The sequence below is a fragment of the Paroedura picta genome, chromosome 3 (genome assembly GCF_049243985.1).
Source record: "Paroedura picta isolate Pp20150507F chromosome 3, Ppicta_v3.0, whole genome shotgun sequence".
NCBI lineage: Eukaryota > Metazoa > Chordata > Lepidosauria > Squamata > Gekkonidae > Paroedura > Paroedura picta.
This window is the reverse complement of record NC_135371.1, coordinates 35,818,436-35,840,751: the sequence shown is the minus strand read 5'-3', so window position 1 is coordinate 35,840,751 and position 22,316 is coordinate 35,818,436. Positions and strand designations below refer to the sequence as shown.

Below are 22,316 nucleotides of genomic sequence, written 5' to 3'. Positions count from 1 at the left end.
AGAGTAGCAGCAATATTCGTTGTTATATTTTACTTATGATATGTTAATTTTAACACCATGCATTTTATTGTTCTTAAATAATTTTTAAACCATAACTGCTACAAGTTGGAGGAATTGCCATTTTGTATTCACTTGTGTAATTAAAATTTAAACTTAAAATTAAATTTTATATTATAAATATGTATTTGATTACAAAATTTATAATCCTACCTTTCTGCTTTCAATAAATTAAAATGCACATTATAAAATCACACCAGTCCCCCAAAAAACACATACCATTAAAACTGGAGCTAAAATATATACAAAGTCAGAAAAACAATTAAAACATTGGTTTTAATACTAAATAAAACAAAACAAAAAAACTAGCGCCACATCACTGCCAGAGCGTAATTGTCAAATGAGATATTTTGTAAATGCATTTTGATCTAACGTTAAATATACGACAAAATCATCATGTTAAAGTGTTGTACATGAAAGTGAAACCTAGAGATTGCTTTCTGTAAGTGCATGGAAACAGTTTTAAAACTTGCTTACTTTAGCATTTTATCAGGTCTTCCACTACTGCCAGAACAGCAGAACTGCTTTTGTTTCACTCCTGGTTCTTTGGTCCCAACCCTATCTCTGCAGGGGCCAAGGAAGTGGTGTTTAGGTATAAGCGCATCAGTAAAACTGCAATGCAAGTATAGTTATTGCCTTTCTGTTTGCATGTATTATATTTGTAGGACATTGAAAAGACTATGAGTACAGCGCTGAATGAGCTGCGTGAGCTTGAAAGGCAAAATACTGTGAAGCAAGCCCCTGATGTTGTCCTAGATACACTTGAACCGATGAAGAACCCACAGATTGGTTCCGTCAATTCTGAACCTGCCAGTCCCCTTCATACCATCATGATCAGGGATCCGGATGCCGCGATGAGGCGTAGCAGCAGCTCTACGACTGAAATGATGACTACTTTTAAGCCCGCCCTCTCTGCTCGGCTTGCTGGAGCTCAGCTTAGACCACCTCCCATGAGACCCATCAGGCCAGTTGTTCAACATCGATCCAGTAGCAGTAGCAGCTCAGGAATGGGTAGTCCTGCAGTGACGCCCACAGAGAAGATCTTCCCTAACAGTTCCTCAGATAAATCTGGCACCATGTAGCTCACACCATCCCAAGGGAATCTTGGCTGGGAAAATGGTTGCTCCTTCCTGGCTTTCATGATTTTGGACAGAAGCTGAGATTGTACAAATGATGTCATTAAAGAAAAAGGAAATGAAACTGCTTATGTGGAAAGCATGGCACTGGGAACTGAGATTACACAACATTGTAATAGTTACATGTTCATCAAGTTTGCTGGAAAGCTGTACAGCCAAATAAGATGGCCATTTTATGTATTACCACTGGAAACATACAAGTCTGTGTAGAAGTATATATGGAACTGTACATAGCCCAGTAACATTTTAGTAGATTTACCTCAGAAACTCACCCTTAGACTTATGTTAGAGAAAGTTTTTGTATGTGTGTGCGTGTGTGGGTTATGCAGCAACTGTGCATTAAGCAATAGAAGATTGGTCAGTCCTGAAATCATATATTTCATACCAGTCTGGCTTTAGAGTCACTAAGGAGAGATAACATGGGGTTTGGCTCAACTGTGGCCCTGCAAATGCCAAAGTGCATCTGAAGATCAAGTTTGCACGGCTGGATGGATGGATTTTGCCATCTTCAAAGTCATCTCTTAACAGTGCTTCATTGAAATGTGGAAACTGTGGTCATTTCCTGGCTGGAAGATTAAACCACCTGTGGATACACAGAAATGAAAAGTAGTACATCTTCCCTCTCAGGAAAGAGGGAACCTCAGATTATCTGTCCGTACTTCATGTTGTAGCACAATATTAAGTGTGTACAAAAGAAACTCCGAACTGTCTTGAAAATTTCAAAGCAGAAGAGGACTCTGAAGTAACCTGTGGTTGATAACAATAAATAAATAGGCTAACTTATATAGTGTTTGAAATATTTATTCCCTCCCTTTTTGCTAATGATTCGTTTGGGTGGGGGGACTGGATTAAAACAGGCAAGGAAGCTTTGGTAAAACCACATTCACTTCCACCTTACTCAACAGCGCGCCAGAGTCTTGATTCAGACTCCTATGTCCCTTGCATGAATAGCATGAGCCATATTTGACAGTGTCAGACATATAATGGACCTGATGAGGTGAAAATGTTGCACTTTCTGTACTGTATTATAAAATAACAATATATGACAATTTGGGTTTATGAAAAATGAACGAACATCTTTTTCTTCCCTCTCTAAACATTTAGCAATTAAGGTACACAAAGAGAACTAGGGGAGTTGCATGATAACCAGGCCTTTTCTCAGTTCATCGAATTCAAGACTCTTGCTGCTATTTTTGTTTTTGTCCTTTGTTGACGGATTTTTGTAATATTCACCCATTGGCTAAGCTAGCGTTAGTATTTTAAATACCACTGCATCGTTTTAACATTACATTTTGACAAATCTCTTTCAAACTGGACACTTAGATCCTAAGAACACTTTCCTGGGAATAAGCCCCCTTGAACAGACTATAGTAGGATTGGGAGTAGACTTGCTTAGGGTGTCACTGTTAAAATACCCAGGACATTTCTTTTTCGTCTTGGTACCGCTGGATTTAATTTTGCAGTGGCCATTATTTTAAAAAGAAGCTAGCCATTGGTTTTTTTCTTCTTCCAGTAAGGTTTGTTTTAAGGAAATTTGTTTTCTCATGGTGTATTGAACTTTGAATTTTGTTTTCTGTTGCCTAATTTACACCCTACCATGAAGCAGCAATACTATGATTTTTACACTTCACTTGGAAAACATATATCTATCCAGATCCCTATCTGTATGCATAAATCATACCAGCCATATGGCGGTAGAAGATATAAAATGAACATGTGCATTTGTGTTTTCCTTTTCTATACCTAGTATGCAAGCATGTTTCATTCCATGTGCCCTCTTCTCATAACTGCTCCTTGCCTGTTCTAGCCTGTTTATATATTGCTGTACATGCTTAAATGCTGGAAAGTAACTGCTAAAAATGTAATCTGTTTTTTACAGTTTAGTTGAGACTCAACAATACTCACCAAAGTTTTGCACTTCGTAGTTTGCTCAACCTAACAAGAAAGACATCAATACAAATGAAAAACAGCTCCTCCCTTCCTCCCTTTAAATCCTGACCTTCCCAACTGCAGTGAGAAGGAAGGTACTGAATGGTAGAGATTTTATCCTTGCTCCTAAATGTACTATTGCAAGGGGAAATAGCATTTGCCTAGATGTCCACTGATGTTATAGGCATTCATAATTGCCACAGTAAGTTAATGGTGGAGTTTGGAATCACCCCGTCCCCCGTTCATTCATGGAATGCTTTTAACCTGCCCTTGCCCTGATGTTCTACGCATTCCCTGCACCTTCCCTAACTTTAGAGTAACCCAGTGGTCATTGTGAAAGCAGATGTTCAGTTTGTTATAATAATGACCCAGCAAATGTGGCTTTCAGGGTGTGGAGAGGAAAAAGAAAAGATAGCCATTTGGCAAACCGTTGTATCTTCATTGCCAGTAATTTCCCCTCTGCCTTAGTTTACAGAAAACAGTTTCTTTGGCACTGTTTTCTTTCTTTTTGAATGCTTTTTGGAAATGATTTGAGAACAAAACCGACGATGACTTCATTTGAGAGTTTATTTTTCTTCATAACGATAGGTTAAACTTCCAATGCCTTTTCTATTAAATTATTTTTGTTTTATTTTTTCATCTTTGATTAGTGCTATTTTTTAACTGTTTTAAGTGCCTTTTTGAGCACCAGAACAAATGGTTCGATTAGACGTGCTTGAGAGCTATACGCATCGAGAAATCTCTTGTACAGTTAAATGTTATGCTTGTGGGTGTCTTGCTTTAATTCTTTTAATTTTCTTAGCCCCTATACGCATATGAGCATAAAATATATTTGAATATAACAAACTACCCGTACCAAGTGAGCCTGTTGTGTTACAGGCTTATTTCTCCTGTATTTCTTTGTCGCGCAAAAAGGATATGCAACATATGCTCTAGATGAAGCATTAAAATTTCAGGTTGCGGATTTTTTACATCCCTATACACGTGGTTATATAGAATTTGGGTTGAATCTACTAGCAACTTTTTTTCTTATAGAAAGCAAAAGTGTCCTGGTGGGTTTTGCAAGTAAAGTACAAATGAAGGAGGCTTGAGTCTGAATTTTCACTGAGGGATAATTCAAAATGCACAGAGGAGAAAGTCATAGGTGGTTTAATTCACTTGTGTCTCACTCATCATGCTGCATTTGTTCTATCCACGTGGATTGCTGATTGCAAAAATCAGTCATCGGAGCATTTATGGTAGGTCAATCTAAGAGTAATTTTAGGATTTATATAATTCCCTAGTGTAATTCCCGCATTCGGAGGGGTTACTGTTCCGTTTGTCACACTCAGTTTGGTTGAAGAAAAATGCTAGGCATCGCCTTCTCATGAGCAAATCTCAAACCTTAAAACATTGGCAATGAAAAATGTTCCTTTTGCTTATTGGCCAGCAAGGAAACTCATGGGTACCAACATCTTAGTACTGGTAGGCATAAAGGGAAGGAAAAGTGTATTTTCTGCCACGTAGCGCAAGGTATGAGATCTCCTTGACCCAACTGCTGATCTCACACTTGGTACCTTTTCTTGACCAAAGTTCCTTTGGCTAATCCCCAGAAATTGTTGACTGTAAATGTAAACTCTTCGCTTCCCTGTAACTTGATGAAAGTGTCTTTTGTTCCGCCAAGTGATGCGTGTGATGGTGCTAACTTAAAAGCAATTGCGCCCACCCTTATAATTATTGCTGTACAGAAACTGTCATTAAGAAAACAATGTAAATGTTTAAGACCCTTTAATAATATAAGGACCATGCACTTTCCCTCTCTTAGACTGAACAATAACTAATAGGGTTCCCCCCCCCCTTTTTTTTTTGGTAAAGCCTGGACTATATCATGTCCTAGCAGTGCTGCAGTTTTCAGAGTCTGGCAATAGGACTCCTGAATCCAATTTTGCTTCTCAGTGGCTGCTTTTTGTTCTTGCCAGAAAACTTTTAGGAAACTGCTGGTTGGCTGCCCTGTATAATGATTGTTGTCCCCTCTTATGAATATTGTCTCTGTAATGTATGATAAAATGCCATTCAGTTAGAGTGTCTGATTGGAACTTATGTTATGTATGCTGATGATGCCATGTAGATCAAGCCACTGGTTGGATGTGGACTCATCCTGCTGAATAAACAGTTTACCTTTTCTCAAGCATTTATTCCAGTCATGATTTCACCAGTAGCAGCATATAGGATCTAATGCTTATCTCAAAGAAACAGCCATGTTGGACACCAATTAGCTATAGATACTGATTACTTAGAAGACCCAAGTCAGACCGAAGACATTCCCTGGTACCATCTAGAAGTAGGTCCAAAATCAAAGTCCATGGTCCAAGAAGAGACCATGATTTTGGGTCAGAACAGACTATAGAGTAAAAACAGAAAATGACAAAAGGTCCAAAACACAGCAACTAGGAAGCCTGTATGTTTGCTCTGATCTGGATGGCCCAGGCTAGCCTGATTTTGTCAGCTAGTATTTGGATGGGAGACCTCTAAGGCAGTGGCCCCCAACCTTTTTATCACCGGGGATCGGTCAACGCTTGACAATTTTACTGAGGCCTGGGGGGGGGGGGGTAGTGTTTTGCCAAGGGATGTCGCCGCTGCCGCCTGAGCCCCTGCTCCACTTGCTTTCCCGCCGGCACCCCTGACTTCCCGCCGCCCGCTGGAGGGCACTGCCAGCAGCAGCTGCGCAGTGCTCCACCAAGGGGGAGCCCCAGCCATGGTGGCCACTGGAGAGCACCAAAGGTGAGCCGGTGGCAGAGTGGTAGGGCAGCCCCCGAGGCAGCAGCTGGGGAGGAGGATGAGGAGGAGCTGCAGCCCAGTACCGACTGATCCCCGGACTGGGGGTTGGGGACCACTGCTCTAAGGCAGTGGTCCCCAACCTGCGGGCCGCGGCCCGGCGCCGGGCCGCAAAGGCCATGGTGTCGGGCCGCGGCTCCCTCTCCCCGCCCCCCCCCCGCAGTAAAAAACTTCCCGGGCCGCAAGCTTGCGGCCCGGGAAGCTTCTTACTGCGGGGAGGGCGGGGAGAGGGAATCAGGGCCGGGCCGCGCCCGTGCAGGCCGCGCCTGCGCGGCCCGATCTGCGGGCGCGGCCCATGGGCGTGGCCCGATCCGCGGGCGCGGCCCGATGCGTGGGCGTTGCCCGCGTGGGCGTGGCCCACGCGGGCGCGGTCCCCGCGGGCGCGGCCCGATGCCCTGCCGGTCCCCAGCCTAATAAAGGTTGGGGACCACTGCTCTAAGGAATACCAGGGTCATAGTGCAGAGGCAGACCATGGCAAACCACCCCTGAAAGTTTCTTGCCTTAAAAACCCTATGGGGTTGCCAGAAATCAGCTCTGTGACTTGACGGCATCAACAACAACACGCTTGTTCACCCACTTAGTCTGACATTTTAGGGGTTGCGAAGCTATGTCTTTAAATAGATCTTGTTCATTGCACACTACATCCTTGGAATCGTCTGCAATACTAATATCTGTGGTAGCCCAGAAACATTTAAATTAAGTTGTCAATTGAGTGAGGTGCGGGAGGTTAGTTATTCGCCACTGGGGAGGGATAATGTTTATACTGTGGGATATTTTATTATGTAACCCACCATGAGCCAGCTAGTCTGGAAGTGGCAGGCTATAAAATAATGATAATAATTTTAAAAATTTCCCCGTTACTTGAAGCATACTCTTTTTTATTGTCTGGGCCTGAGTGGGCACTTGGTGGAAAGAGAGTAGTCCTTCTCAGTGACTGCATTACCACCATTCTGGGAAAGCACATGTGGGAGGTTTTGTAAGAGTCACAATGGGACAGGACAAATTTGAACTATGCTGTGTCAGCTTCGTGGCCAGATTAGTGCCTGACCTGTTTCTACAGAACTGCTGTGCCTACAGCTACATCCAGCCCTCTGTGTTCCTGCACTCTGACTTGCAAACTGGTAGCCAGCCAGAGCCCCAGTAGAGGCTTGTTCTGAAGATTCTGGATGCTGGTAGAGGTGCTTAGCCATGAGGACTATGCAGAACTTGTATGTTCAGAAGCAGCAAACCTGTGACGATTGGTACTGGAAGGCAACAATAGATGATGGCCTTGACATGCGATTTCCATTGTGAAGCAGCTCTTTTGTGGTCATCTATTTTCTCCAATTAAGGTAAGCGTTTTCAAAATCGTGTGTTCCTTCTAAAGGATTTGGAGTGATACAACACATCCAAACACATGCAGCTGGTCTATTGAGCTGAGCTCTTGCTGAAGTTCAAAGCTGGGACACGTCTGTCAACTTAACCTGGACCTAACTTGGTTATTTGGTATTATGAAATGGGCCATATTTAAATCCTAGTTAATCATGCACAGTGGTTTTAAAAGGAGATAAGTACCTTCTGTTGCAGATGTGATGCTGGGGCTTCAGTTTATTAAAGGTTGCTGATAAAGTATTAGCCATTACTTAATTTGATGTGTCCCGAGCGAGTACTGTCTCAATGCTACCATCTCTTGTTCTGTGTAGCCTGAAAGTGCCTTAATCCCAGGGGAGCTTGTAAAACCTCCCAGTCCAGATTCAGTAACATTGGGGGGGGGGGGGATGTGGCAATGGTAATACGGTTACAGAATCAGAAAAAGATGGCATGACATATCATTAATGTTGAAAGGAGATTATAAAGGTAGAATAAAGGCAAGAAGCTGCATACAATAAAAATGGCAATAGACTACTGTCCCATTTACTTTATAGAAACACCCTGGACTGTTCCATTATACTACAACTAGGGGCAAAGCCCATTGTATCCAAGAATAAAACGGGTGCTAGAGCTTGGCAGTGGGAAGAGGAAGGGGAGGAGTTTGTATGATTTTGAAGTCCCACCTCCAAACCTCCAGGAATATTTCCAACCCAGGGGTAGCCAACCTACAGGTGTGGCCTGGAGAGCTCCTGGAATTACAGCTCACCTGCAGAGTATAAAGATCAGCTCCCCAGGCAGAAAGGGCAACTTTGGACAGGGTTGTGGTAGAGAAGAAACATTTAAGGCTTCCCACACAGGTTGTTGTTGAATTGAAAGACTTGAGGGTTGTTGTGCATATGAAACAGGAGACTAAAGAGCCAGTTTCCTCTGCAGAATAACACTGTGCAGTGGCCTCAAATCTGCAGAGTTGCAAAGAAGAAAGACACATGGCTTGGCTGTGTCTAACCTCCGGGCAGAGCAGTATTTTAAGTGAGAAGGGGCTTTTCTGTGGCTTCCCTGTCAGTCAACTGTTTGGCAGAAGGGGAAAGTCCCCCCCCCTCAAAAGGAAGGCCCTCAGGCTCCCCTGCGTTGCTCTTGGAAAGGCCTCCTCCCCTCAGTCAGGGCCTGTCAGAGGTTCCTTCGCAGTAGGCCTGAAGGGAGGGGAGGGGAGGGAGCGCACTCTGCAGCCTCCTGCCAGCTCTGTCAGGGTTCTGAGGCAATTTGCAGTTGGACATGACAGTTAGTACAGCCTTGGGGCTAAAAGGGCTGGCGCAGCCTGTCCAAGCCTCTGTTCTCATCCCCCTTGGCAGCCCTACTGACCTCCTCTCCCTTTGGTGGTCAGGAGCAGACTGGCAGCCAGACTGGGCTGGGTGAATGGAATTTTGGTCTGTCCTGGTGAGGGGCCAATAGGAAGGCGCTTTGCGCGCCTCCCCATTGGCTGCTTGGCCCTGGATGGACACTCGGAGGGCCCAATCAGGAGCCGCTTCGCGGCTCCTGATTGGGCCTTCTGAGTTTTTATCCTGGACAGGGCCCGCCCTAACTCCTCCCCAGGTGGCCTTCCTCTTTTATTTAATACCGCAGGAGCGGTTAAAGATTTCAATATCTTTACAAAGATGTCCTCCTGAACAATTCTGTTTTGTACATTCTATGGAATCATAAGTGGAAGCCACCTTGACCTTCTCAAGCAGGCCCTTCCACAAGGTGGAAGCCACCACTGGGAGTAAACATGGACAGGCATTTGTCCTTACTCGTTATCAGCATGGCTTCCTCAAATTTTTTTGGTTCAATAAGCAAAGGTGGCATGGCCAAACACAGCAGAAGAAGCAGTCCTATGGAACTGTGGGTCTAGGGCCACTATGGCTTCGTAAGTGATGACTAGTGATCCAGGCAACGGTAACCTCTAGGCTGGATTTCTGCAATTCGCTGTACACAGGCATACCCTTATCCCTGACCCAGAAACCCCAATTGGTCAGAATGTGGAAGCCAGGGTTCTTATGGGAACACTTTGGAGGGCCCATATTCGGCCCACACTCCAGCAGCTGCACTGGCTACCAGTTGACTACCCGATCAGGCTTAAGGTTCTTGGCCATATATGGTCTGAGGCCTGAGTATCTGAGAAATTACCTCTCTATGCCTTCTAAAGAGCTTTATGGTTCTCTAACACCAGTAAACAGGCGATCCCTGGCCCCAGGGAAGCTCGTCCGTCAATGACTAGAGCCAGGGCTTTCTCAGTTTTTGGCCCTAACCTGGTGGAATGAGCTCCTAGAGAACATCAGGGCCCTGCTGGAGCTAAAGCAATGCAAGGCTTGCAAAAAGGAGCTCTTCCACCAGGCATTTGGCCAAGACAAGTGAGCAAGCCACTGACCACCAACCAGAAGCCCCATAATCTGCACTAATAGAAAACCGGGCCACAGTGCAGACAGACCAAACATTTGTTATTGAGTACTGTTGTTATATAACACTGTTTGATACAAGTTTCACTGTTATATAAGTTTTATATTGAATGTTCATTGTACTGTACTGCATATGAGAGTTATAATGTAAACTATCCTGAGCTGAAAGGGCAGTGTGTGTGTGTGTAATAAACAAACAAACTGAACTGAGTGTTAACCAATAAAGTAGCTGTAGAATGAATGAGATATATGTAATTTGGTTGGCTCCAGATAAGAACCAAACTGGAACATTCTGTACCAGCTGATGTTTCTGAGTTGACTTTAAGGCAGATATAAATAGGGATGCATTTAGTCTAGCTTCAAGGTTACCATATCATAGATCTATCTGCTTTCTGCTAAACTACACAGATACCCGTTTGCATGTTGATAGAAGAAGAAGAAGAAGAAGTGGTAGTAGTGGTAGTAGTAGTAATAGTAGTAGTAGTAGTAGTAGTAGTAGTTCTTATATGCCCCCTTTCTCTACCAGAAGGCATCTCAAAGAGGCTTACTATCACCTTCCCTTCCCTCTCCCCACAACAGACACCCTGTGAGGTAGGTGAGGCTAAGAGAGCCCTGATATTACTGCTGGGTCAGAACAGCTTTATCAGCCCAAGGTCACCTAGCTGGTTGTATGTGGGGAAGCGCGGAATCAAACCTGCCTCACCAGATTAGAAGGCCGCATTCCTAACCACTACACCAACCTCACTGTTAAAATGTCTTCGACTGAGTCAGTTAAAGTGAATCTCTAAGGGCCAAATTACATTACTGTTTTTAAACAGTTGGGTTAGGGTCACCACAGGGGACTTGTGTTCCCCCTCAAGATATTTCTCTTTGAAAGAACTGCATGGGAAGGGAGTAACTTTTCCAGTCTTGCTGCTCTCCATGGTATATATCTGTACCTGAAGCAGCAGCATCAGGGAAATAACTTCTTGGAGCATGGTTTTCACATAGGAAAATGGGGGGGGAGGGAGCAGGAGCACTTCCTCTTGCATGGAAATCCTTCCCTCACTCCATAGCTGTGATGTGGCTGTGGACAATACAAGCTAGGTGTGGAGAACTTAAATCCAGTTCTTTGAAAACAGAACTGTAGTTTGGCTGTAGAACAAATGAAAAAACAGAGACTCGCTAAAGGATTGGCCCCACCCCTTTTGCAGCCACATTTAACACAAGCTTTATTGAACTGATTAAACAGGTACAAAAGGCAGCTGTCTATCTTTTTACATCTCCGTCAGTGTAATTTACCTTTTTATATTTGTTTGATTTGTTGACATTAATCGCCTGCAAGAGTTTCTCACCAGAGCATGGAATAAAAAGTGAACCAGATGCGAAGTGAGTTGCATTTGAAGCAAAACACCATGCGTTATTCTTGTAGCCCTAAGGAAATAAAATTATGTAAACAGAAAATTCTAATGCTTGCCTCATTTCTTCAGGCCATGATTATTCTACCTGTTTTTTCCCTTTTAATTATAAAGTGGAGGAGCTACATTGTGGGAAATGCTTAGTTTTACTTCAGGGCCCAGGCAACGGCGCCTGTCTCTTGGCTCGCTGGACTGTTGACACAGCTTTGGTGTTATCTCCAGAAGGAGTTCTTCCCTCTTCTGGAAATCTTGCCCAATCGTAGCCACAGAAATGCCTTCTCAAATATGCTGGAAGTAGATTCAGAGCTGAACGTGCCAGATGTCTCCAAAGTCTAAAGCAGCCAGTATTTTCTTTTTGGCTTGTAAATTCACTGCGGAGAATAAAGAGAAACAAGTATGAATCCCAAAGGTCACCACCAGCTAAATTCAACTCCAGAAATCATCGTATTAAAAACATCCTTGTTCCTGGAAACTGCCTCTCTTCCATACTGGCTTGGATCCACTTAAGTGTTTCACAGTGTGATTTCCCTGCTCCTCCTGCTGTTTGGACTGCTGCTACTCCTGGGAGTTGTGCCTGGAAGAATATGGGGGACGTTTTGGGGTCCAGCAGAGGGGAGGGGAGTGGTTCTAGTGTCAGATTAGAATCTAGGAGGCTCAGCTCCCCTTCTGCCACACTAGGCCCACCTTCAGCCTAATTTACCTCACTGGATTGTTGTGAGAACCAAATGGGAGAACAAGGCGAACTGTTTGTGATCTATTCTCTCATCTCACTATTGTGTATGCTTCCTAGTCTGTTAAAATACATGACTGCTGACTTTTTATGAATACATTCAGCAGTCAAGCCAACTCGTGTTTTCATTTTTGCTCTACGAACCACTGCATTCAAAGGTAGCAAACGAGGGCAATTGTTTAGCAGTTCCAGTGAACCTACAGCCCTGAGATTGCACACAATCTTCGGCAGTATTCTCTTTAGCCTTTGACCTTGTCAGGTTATTAACTGTTCCTTCTTACATTCCCTCGTGATCAATAGCCTCTGGCCCTTCTAAGCTGTTCTGCCTGCAAACGCCAGTTCATTTCGCTCTCTGCTACATTTGCTTCCCTGAATGATTCTCTCAAACGCTTGGGGCTCCTGTATCTCTTCCCATCTCCACCAAAGCGATTTCCCTTCCATCCTTAAGTATATAATCCTCTCCTTTTGTGCATTCTTTCTTGCATTATCTCTCATGCATCCTTCAGTTTTCAGAAAACTCCATTTGCCACTCCATTGCTTTGTTGCTTTGCAGCACAATTTCACTCTGGAGAAAAATCCTGCCTTAGGAAAGGAAGGGGCCAGTGCTGTGCTGCATGTATTCCATTAAACATAACAGACAAGGCAGTAAAGTTCCATCTGTGGCTAGCTGAGTGGAAATGTAGCTAGTGTTGCTGTCAGAAGGCAACCAAGCTGGGCAGAGATCCAGAAGCTTGTGTCCTGAGAGACCCTGTTTACTTCAACATTACCTTCTGCTGTGTTTCAGTGAGGGTGCTCTACCGACTATAAACGTCTGCTTAGTAGTTCATTTTCAACAGAGGCCATGTGCCCAATAGAGCAAGGGCAGAAGTGCCCATAGTATGGGCTCTGTCCACAGAAGCCAATATGTATGCAAGGGTCTCTTTAATGCCATCCTCCCAGTGTGAATATTATCAGGCACTTTAACAAAGCCCCTCATTTTGTTTTACCTCAGATGCACTCACTCATTCCCCACAACTTGGCTCAGATACTAGTGCAAACCTCTGGTGAGGTTGTCAGAGCCTCACATTATGGCCAGAGGCAAAACTTTGTCTCACTACTAACATTTCTCTTAACACATTCCCCAATGGCTACTGTGGAACATCCCCAGAACCTGCAATCCAACATCAGCACCACAATGCCTCTTCCATCATTGAGTGTGTGTGTGAGAGGGTGAGTGTGTGAGAGAGGTGTCCTTTGTATAACTTTGTACAACTGTCTTATCCATCCTAGATGCAGACAGCACAACAGAGGGAACATACAGATACCAAAGGATTATGTACAGAATAACCCCTAGAGTGATGGGAGAAGAGAGACACAGTAGTGGGACCATTGGCATTAGCTCTGCTATATGAGGGAGCAGACCATGATCACAAAGTCTTTAAAATATTTCTATAAATTCAAAATTAGGAATGGGAATGGCTTGTTTGTTTGTTTGGGCAGGCATTTAATAATTGCCATTCCGGGCTCTGCCGGCTCATGGCGATTTACAATTAAAATCCATAAAACAGTAAAACAACCACAGTACAATACAACAATGATGACGGTGACACAGTCCAATTCTATAACCTCCCGCGACCCCTTCCTGCCCAGTAACAGCAACACACCAACGCCCTTGGGAGGTAGTCCATGCCCAGATATCTAGCATATGGGCTTATATAGGGAGGAGCCCACTCTTCCTTAGCCTGGCCTCAACCAAATGCCTGGTGGAAGAGCTCCATTTTAAAAGCCCTGCAGAACTATGTCATCTCCATCAGAGCCCTCAGCTCATCCGGAAGCTCATTCCACCTTTCAGTCATGGCCCTGGTTGAGGCCAGGCGTATCTCCCAGGGGCGACCAACAGATTCAAACCTGCAGAGTGAAGAGCCCTGTGGGGGCAGGAGGAGATAAGAAGCCCCTCAGATATGCTGGACCCAGGCTTGGTATGGCCTTAAATGGTAAGAACCAAAATCTTGAACATGATCTGGAAGCTAATTGGTAGCCACTGCAACTACCTCGGCATAGGCTGGATATGGGCTCTCCACCATAACCTTGAGGGGACCCCAGCAGCCGCATTTTGGACCAACTGCAGTGTCTGGGTCAGAGACAAGTTAAGGTCTACATAGTGCAAGTTACAGAAGTCCAGTCTGGGCCATTGCATGGATCCCTGTGGCCAAGGTAACGTTCTAGTAGCCTAGCTTGGTGAAGATGGAAAAAAATGCTGCTTGAGCTACCTTTGTGACCTGTGTCTCCATAGATAAGGAGGCATCAAACATCACTCCCAAATACCTGACAAAGGATACAGCTGTAAGCTGCACCCATCCAGGCAAGGATAGGGTGCTGTTCCTGGTCTTGTCCTCTTCTACCTGTCCTGTCCCCTTCTACCCATCTTGGAGTGTTTTCGTTTCAGACAACACTATCTGAGCCATCCAGACTCTGCTTCCAAACAATTGGCAATTGTTTCTGGGGGGGGGGGGGGGGTCCGGCCGGCTGTCCATCAGGAGATAGAGCTAAGTGCTATCCACATATTGGTGACCGCCCAGTCCCAAACTCTATACCAGCTGTGCCAGAGGGCGTATAGAGATGATGAAAAGCATGGGGCAGAGAATCGCCCCTGGAGGCAAACCACAAGGGAGTGTAAAGGGGAAAGACATCTCTTCCCCCACTGCCACCCTCTGTGTCTGGTTCTGGAGAAAGGAGATAAGCCACTGTAAGGCTGTTCCCCTAATCCTCTTTCCGGCAAGGTGGTTGGCTAACAACTCGTGGTCAATCATGTCAAATGTGGCTGACAGCTCTAAAAGCATGAGGATAGCTGAACGACCCAATCCAGCTGGTGCTGAAGATCATCCATCAAGGCAATCAGCATGGGCTGAAGTTTCCTCCAAAAATGCCAGGAGTTGGTCTGCACTGGCTTTCTCAACCACCTTACCCAGAAACACAAGATGCAAGACCAGGCGGTAGCTGGCGAGGTCATGCAGATCCAGTGGTTTTTTTTTTCAGGAGTGGCCAAACCACTGCCTCCCTCAGCATTTCAGGGAACTCTGCTAAAGTCAAGGAGAGGTTGACAATTTCCCTCAAAGGGCCTCCTATCTGTTGGTCAAACAATTTGAGCAGCCACGATGGACAGGAATCCCAGTGGCAAGTTGTCACCCTCACTGACCCCAGCAACTTGTCTACTTTGGTTAATGAGAGCCATCTAAAGCATTCAAACACCCCCCCCCCCCCCCCCGATCACCATGGAGCTTCCAGTTTGCATTCTTTATCAGTTGTGGCAGGAAGACCACAGCAGAGCAATAGGCTTGCTAATGCCTCACAGTCCAAGTCTAATTTGCTGCTATTTTGGTGCCCCTCCTCGAGGGCGGTAAGAGTCTGAACTACTTCAAGTTATTGTCCTGGGTGCTAGCTTATGGACACGATTTCAGTGGCAAAAAACTCCAGTGACTCCCTCCTACTCCAGAAGCCTTTGTTACTCAGTTTCCCTGCCTTGCAGCAGCCCAATGCTTGGCTAGTCGGTTAATGGTCATTCTGCTGGGTCCTATGGGGCTTCACTCTCCCAGTTCTCTCAGCTCCACCTCTGCTTTCCCACAGGCAATGCCCAGGGTAGCTCCCCAATCGCTCCAGGTTTGATTCAACTGAAGGTCTGGGACCCCAAGTCTTATGGTGGGTGTGTCTGCAGTACTTGCAAAGATATAGGTAGAGAACATGTCAGTGGAAGGAAGCACTCCTCCAAGGCAGCAGATATGTTGTCCAACATCATATCCCAAAACAATGCAAATACCTAGAGGAGCTAAAGGTAAGGAGTGGGAGAAGAGAGCCCCATTGGGTGGGGAAAGGTGAGCAGCAGCGGGACGGATGTATGGGGAATGGTAGTGATGGAAGAGTGGAGATTGGTTTGAGGGCAATGGTGAAGTGGTACAGACCACCATTAAGTCTTCTCAATACATTGCTGGACCACTGCTTGCTCATCTGGTTCTTACTATTTATCCCAATTGCTTGGCAGGCGAAGAAAAATACCTGGAAGGAGACAACTTCGTAGCTTCACAGATGGCATTTGTTTGGCATTTGAATGCCAAGAAAATGAAGACAAAAATAAGCAAACTCCAAGAAACCACAAAGACTGCTCATGTGCAAACACAGATGGTGCCAAAATGAAAAGAATCCAATTTAGGTAGAGCAGTGCACAAATACTTGAGTGTGTCTTAGTAGCGGCATGTGTGCATAAGAATTCATGCTGTTTGGTCTTCCCTAGCAGGGTCAAGGGATAGATCAATGCATCAAGTACTACTGAAGTTTAGAATCATAGAGTTGGAAGGGACCACCAGGGTCATCTAGTCCAACCCCCTGAAGAATGCAACCCCTTCTAATCCCCTACAGAATACAACAAAAATCTGGATAGGACTTTACAAATCTTATTTCAACACAGTTGCCATCTTGGGTCAAAGACTAAAACAAGTATGTTTAAAACACTACGGAATGCTACTAAGACCTTTATGTAAAAATATTTGATTATTTACCAATGGTAATATTTCAGAATTACACCTCCCTAACCATATCTGTGATTGCAACTTGGAAATGTATACAAAGAGAAGTGCAAGCCTGTCTGTTAGTAAATCTTGAACCCCTAAATGGATGAGGCACTAAGTGCAGAAGGCTCACCATTTTGTAATGCAATAGAGCATATAGGAATGGTGGATATCTCTACAAGCACAGCTGGACTGCAACTTACCCAGAATGCCAACAAACAAGCCTTGATGCTACCACTCAGCTATAGTTAGGTGCCTCTCTAAGGAAGAGAACTGGATGGGCAGGGTAGAAGACGCCATGTAATCACACAATGGCGTTCTTTCCCATTATTGATTACCTTTCATTTTGTTCCTGAAATCCTAAGGGCACTGGCAGGGTTCTCAGATGGACACGTTTCAAGCAATGAAACATCCCTGCTTAAGCCTAAGCAAAGTTGCTATATCATGTGGCTTCAGTCTAGGCCATGGGTTCCTTTGTTCCAGGTCCCAATCATCCATTTGGATGACCTGAACAATTAAGGGATGCAAGCCTCCAGGTGGGACCTGGGGATCCTGCCGAATTACAGCTCATTTCTAGACTACACAGATCAGCTCCCCTGGAAAAAAATGGGTGCTTTGGAGAATGGACTCTGTGGCATGTATATCTCACTGAAGTCCCTGTCCTCCCCAGGTTCCATCCCCAAATCTTCAGGAGTCTCCCAACCTGGATCTGGCAACTCTACCACCTTCTCCTGCAGGTGGCCCGGGGGACCTTGCAGCCTTATGAACCATAGAGATAAAAATAGGTATAGAACGAACGTAATGTTTTGGACACATCATTTCTTCAGCTATGTACCACAGAGACTTATAGCTGGTTTGAGGCATGGGTGTGTGGTGGCTACAAATCATGAGATGACAACCCCCTTTCAAATGCCATTTTCTCACGCTGTTTCTTTATGTCTGATACTAATGGCCAGGGCCAAGGAGGATCTTGGTGCGCTCTGCAGGGTTCTGCAGCTTCACCGTTTCATTATGTGAGAGTTTTGTGGCAACCACACTATGCCTTCACAAAGCTGTCTTGTTAGTATATAACCTCCCCACTAAAAAATGAAGTGGCAGCATGGCAAAAGAGAGTCGTGATCATTCCCCTTTCGCTAAACAATTGGCATGACCCTTTAAAAGTCAGAATTGTGTTCCTTTTAATTTGCTTTTATGCCACAACTTGGCGAGGGATGTGGGATGGGGAAGAAGAGATTGATTGTGTTGGCTGTCTGGCTGCCCTGCTCCTATGATCTTTGTCCTTGCTGAAGCCTCACGGAGAAGATTGATTGGCTTTAACTCTTCACTGGAAATTAATTTTTAATTCCCTGTCAGGCCTTTACGTTTTTAATTCAGCCCCTGCTATTATTCTTCCTGATTGATTTCCAGCATGCTGACTTGGGGTTTTTTAAAACTGATTTAGCCATTGATTTAGAGGCCACACTGGAAATCTCTGTTCGAAAAACGAGGGGGAGAAATATTTAACTGCCCCCACCCAAAGTGACCTGAGAGTTAACATTAAAACTCATCTCTTGGTTTATTATATAGACAGCAATCAATATTCAGAGGAAGAGTTTTAGGGTGCAGGCCTAGTGTCAGATTTCTGTAGGTCTGCCAAGTAAGGCCTACCTGAACCCCAGGAAACTAAACAACAGGTTCGTAAGGCAGAGATGAGAGAGAATGAGATCAGTGAAGTATCCAAAGGGGCAGGAATTGGCAAGGGGAGCAAGAAGAACTATTAAATTGGGCAGAAAGGGGACATGAAAGACTAAAAGTGGGAGATGATAGCAACAGTTATGCCACAGAGGTCTCATTCAGCTTAGGAATGGCAGTCCCCAAGTGGGACCTGGGGACACCCTGGAATTATAACTCATCTCCAGATGACGGAGATTGGTTCCCCTGGAGAAAATGGCTACTTTGGAGGGTGGACTCCACAGCATTATACTCCACTAAAGTCCCTCCATGTGCAAAATTCCGTCCATTCCTGGCTCCACCTCCAAAGTCTACAGGTATTTCCCAACCCAGAGCTGGCAACCCTATATTGACTTGCAGGCAGGCCTGGTGGGGCGGAATGAGGCCACGGAGACCTTAGACCAGGGGTAGTCAAACTGCGGCCCTCCAGATGTCCATGGACTACAATTCCCAGGAGCCCCTGCCAGCATTCGCTGACAGGGGCTCCTGGGAATTGTAGTCCATGGACATCTGGAGGGCCGCAGTTTGACTACCCCTGCCTTAGACGGACCTGATTGAGCCCCAGCTGCATTTCTGCTTCATCTGACTCTATATACACCATTTATCTCTTCGTGGGGATCCAAGGTGATTTGCAGCCTTGTTTTCCCTCCTCCATTTTTATCTTCTCAACACCAGCCTTGTGAGCAGGGTTGCCACTCTGGGTTGAGAAATTCCTGGGGAGGGCAGGGTTTGGGGAGGGGAGGGAGGGGGATAATGCCACGCTCTCTACTTTCCAAGGCAGCCATTTTCTCCACGTGAACTGATTTCTGCCCTCTGTAGCTGAGTTGTAATCTCTGGAGATCTCCAGCCAGGTTAGGAACCCTACCTTTGAGGAATGTTCTTCTAGCAGGCTGGGAAAGACTGACTGAGCCAGGGTCACCCAATGAACTTCCATCACATTGATCTGAACCCAGGTTTCCATAGTCCAATTTCCTTTCAAATTTGGTAAATTGCCAAAGATTCAAGGCACTATCATAAGATTCAGTGTCATACAGATCTTAGCAGTGTGGTGAGGTAACATACAAGCAAATTCAGAAACAAGTGAATTCCTGTGTACCCCAAAGAAGCATTGCAGTATGCAGTTTGCTCTCAAAATTTGGCAAGGCTCATGAGGAGCTGATAGAAGGGACGTGCTGCCATCCTGTGGTGTTATGTTGTAAATTCAGGGCCTGCTGGGATTTCTCTCCACAAGCTTGTTTCTATTACACTGCCCAATAATTCCTCTTCTAAAATATACTTTCCTCTTTGGACTGCTTTAATCAGAGGTCAGGTCACACGCTGAAGAGCAGCAGCCAATCCTGTGGCAGCAAAGCTAAAGAAGTGTTTAGTGGTGCTTTAGAGAGGACCAGTTGTGTTTCAACGTCTGATGAAGCAGGCTGCAGTCTCTGAAAAACCTATGCCACAATAAATCTGTTGTGTTTGTATTGTATTTACATATCCAGCCATTTGGTGAGGGGGAAAGAAATGACGTTACTGTCATTTTGTTAAAGTGGGCTTGGCAAAACTGAGTAGATTGAAAAGGTGTTCTGTCCTGAAAATCACTAGGAAAATGTTTTAAAGATGTGGTATGTCATGGTTTTTGCAGCACAGCAACGGCTGTTCCAAAAGGCTGCTTTGCCTTGTGAAATTGAAAGGAAAGCTTGTTTTAATTTGTTTTAATTTGTTGGTGGTGAGAGCAGATATGGATGTACTTAGACTGCATTTATTATTTAGACCCCACTTATCTCCCACTAGAGAACCAAAGTGACTTATAACTTTCACCAGTTTGCCATTTTATCCTTGCAGCAACCTTGCAAGGTAAGTTTGACTGGGATCCTGTGACTGGTCCAATGTCATTCGACAAACTTCCATGGCAGAATGTGGATCTGAACCTGGGTCTCCCTCATCCTTATCAAATGCCTGCCTGAGAAAAGCCAGCACCACCTATTACACTGCACTAGCGGTCTGTGATGTATATCCACATATCGTCAAATACTGTCTCCATCATTCACATCTGTGTGGGAAAGGCAGTCTACCTGTGAAGGGCTGTGACCAGGTTTCAAATATCTAGTCAAATTATTCTGCCTCATCCAGATTCCAGAGCTGGCGTTTTGGACCCAGCTCCAGTGACCCTTTAAAAAGTCCAGGGGCCCTGATGTGTTCATGGAGCCTTCCAGATCACAAAGACTTCCAAACTTACATCAGAAGAGGCAAAACTTGACAGGCACAAAGGGGTGAATGAATAGGATTCACCTCAAATGAATGGGAAAACCAGTTCATAAAGGAAATATGTGGAATCCATGGTTTGGATCCCCGTTAAAATTCCTATGTAAAAAAGGAAGGATGCTTCTCACTGATTCCTTCCAGACTATTCCTGCGTGGGGCCCCCCTCATCCACAGGAGCAGATGTTGGGGGGGGGGAACTGTAGTTCCATGAATGAATAGTGTGGTGTACTCTTTGTTCAAAAGATCACTTGGCATTGGGGGCCTGGACACCAAGCTGCTCTTTATAATCTGAAGAGGGCCATCACGGCAACATCAATGTTGCAATATTTCAGGCCTAAAGAACATCTAAGGATGGTCTTAGGGCATGTCTGTTCAAGAAAGGGAGACCAATAGCATATGGACCAATTCTGCATGGAGGCATAAAACTCGTGCCACCTCCTGCTTGCAAATGCATCATTGTAAGCTGCATGTTTGCAAGCTTCCTGGTGAGAGACCCCCTCCTGCATTTTCCCATCACCTTGTCATGGCTTTTTGCCTCCCAACGAGGTGATAAGGGAAAGCAGCACGAACTTCTTACCCATTCTTTGGCTTGTCAATCACTGTAAGCCACCAATCCCTTCACAGTGGTTGTATCGGGAACTCAAACTCCCCCCGCCCCCCAGCACTGAAATTTTTTTCCCCCAAAGTGCACTTCCACATTGCTATGAAGAAATGCCACAACAATGGAACATCCTCTCCTGTTTTGGGGATTCTTTCTGTCAGTGGTCTCTATGTTTGGGGAGATTTGTGATAGACTAGCCATTGTAACTGGACCCCGATGAGTAATTGTATGTTCACAGTAAGGTTTAAAAACAAAGAGCATGGGCGCCTAGCTGATCAGGAGACGGCTGCTTCATCACCCCCTCCCTCTTTCCTTGTTCATACCCCACCGCCAGAAAACACAAACGGGAATGTATTTTGGCTGGCCGATCCCAAAATGATCATGCATAGTGAGGAGAACATTTTATTTGTGGTCCTGCAGCAATGCAGACTGCACCATTAAAAAAAATCATGACCAGGAAATGGAGAGGGGAGGGCGGGTGCGAGGGCAGGCAACACACTTCCGAGACTGTTGTGTGTTTCTCCTTCCACACAGGCTTGCCCCTGTTTGCTCCCTGATCACTGTGTGGTAAGAAGAGGGAAATTGGGTTTTGGTGATTTCCCTCACCACAGAACAAATTTTGACGAAAACTCGTACCAGCCACTTGAGAGCTCCAGGTTGCAACTGATATCATGTGGAAGCAGCACTAAAACTCAAGAGTGACAAGAGGCTGTCCTGGGGGCAAATTCCTTGTGTGGAATCGGTCATGCATTTCAGTCACTGCCCAAGGCAGAGCAAAACTAGCAAAGCTGAAAGCAATATTTACACGTCGTGACATACCGAAAGAAATAATCTGTGATGAAGAAATGTGCTAAAAACTAGAGTGTTGTCTTGACACTTTGGAGTCCCCCAGTCAAATGTGCAGGCATAGTGTATTGTTGAAACCATCAAGTACTTGATCCAGAAAACACCACAAGATAGTACTTGCACTGCTAAATCTGAGGAGTCTGAGCATAACTGGGTTAGATGTTTCTCCATCCCGGTTGTTAATTAGACAGTTGTTGAGGAGCACCTTCCCAGCCACAACTCCTGTCCCGAGGCCCTGAGTACCACTAGGCTTACATTCCAGTTTGCCTGAGCAACAAACGTGTCAGAAGGCTCAGCATGATAGATAAAACTGCTCCTATACCTTCTTTTCCAGAAGGTAACAGCATAAGGATACAAAGTGAAAAAGTTAATGAAAAAGAAGTGACCCATGTTCGTATGTGATCATGACTCCTCAAAATCACAGCTACCAAAGCAACAGAAGGCATCTTCACAGAGATTGTTCTTCCTCTGACCATCACCCAGCCATAAAAGTTCAGGAGCCAGTGAGTGAAGAACCTCAGGCATCCCTCTG

At 45.0% G+C, this 22,316-nt stretch overlaps 1 protein-coding gene and 1 long non-coding RNA gene across 3 annotated transcripts in view; both read left to right on the top strand.

Moving 5' to 3' along the window:
* Nucleotides 1-5,289, top strand: part of SRGAP3 (SLIT-ROBO Rho GTPase activating protein 3) — a 229,960-nt gene extending 224,671 nt beyond the window's left edge. For both annotated transcript variants that reach the window (XM_077325275.1, XM_077325274.1), the window contains exon 22: nt 723-5,289. In XM_077325275.1, coding sequence (XP_077181390.1) covers nt 723-1,139 — 417 coding nt within the window. In that variant the 3' untranslated portion in view covers nt 1,140-5,289. The remainder of the gene's footprint in view (nt 1-722) is intronic.
* Nucleotides 5,290-6,964: 1,675 nt separating this feature from the next.
* The window catches only part of LOC143831083 (uncharacterized), an 84,365-nt gene continuing 69,013 nt past the window's right edge, over nt 6,965-22,316 (top strand). Inside the window, exon 1 of the long non-coding RNA XR_013228698.1 lies at nt 6,965-7,267. This is a non-coding gene — a long non-coding RNA (uncharacterized LOC143831083). The remainder of the gene's footprint in view (nt 7,268-22,316) is intronic.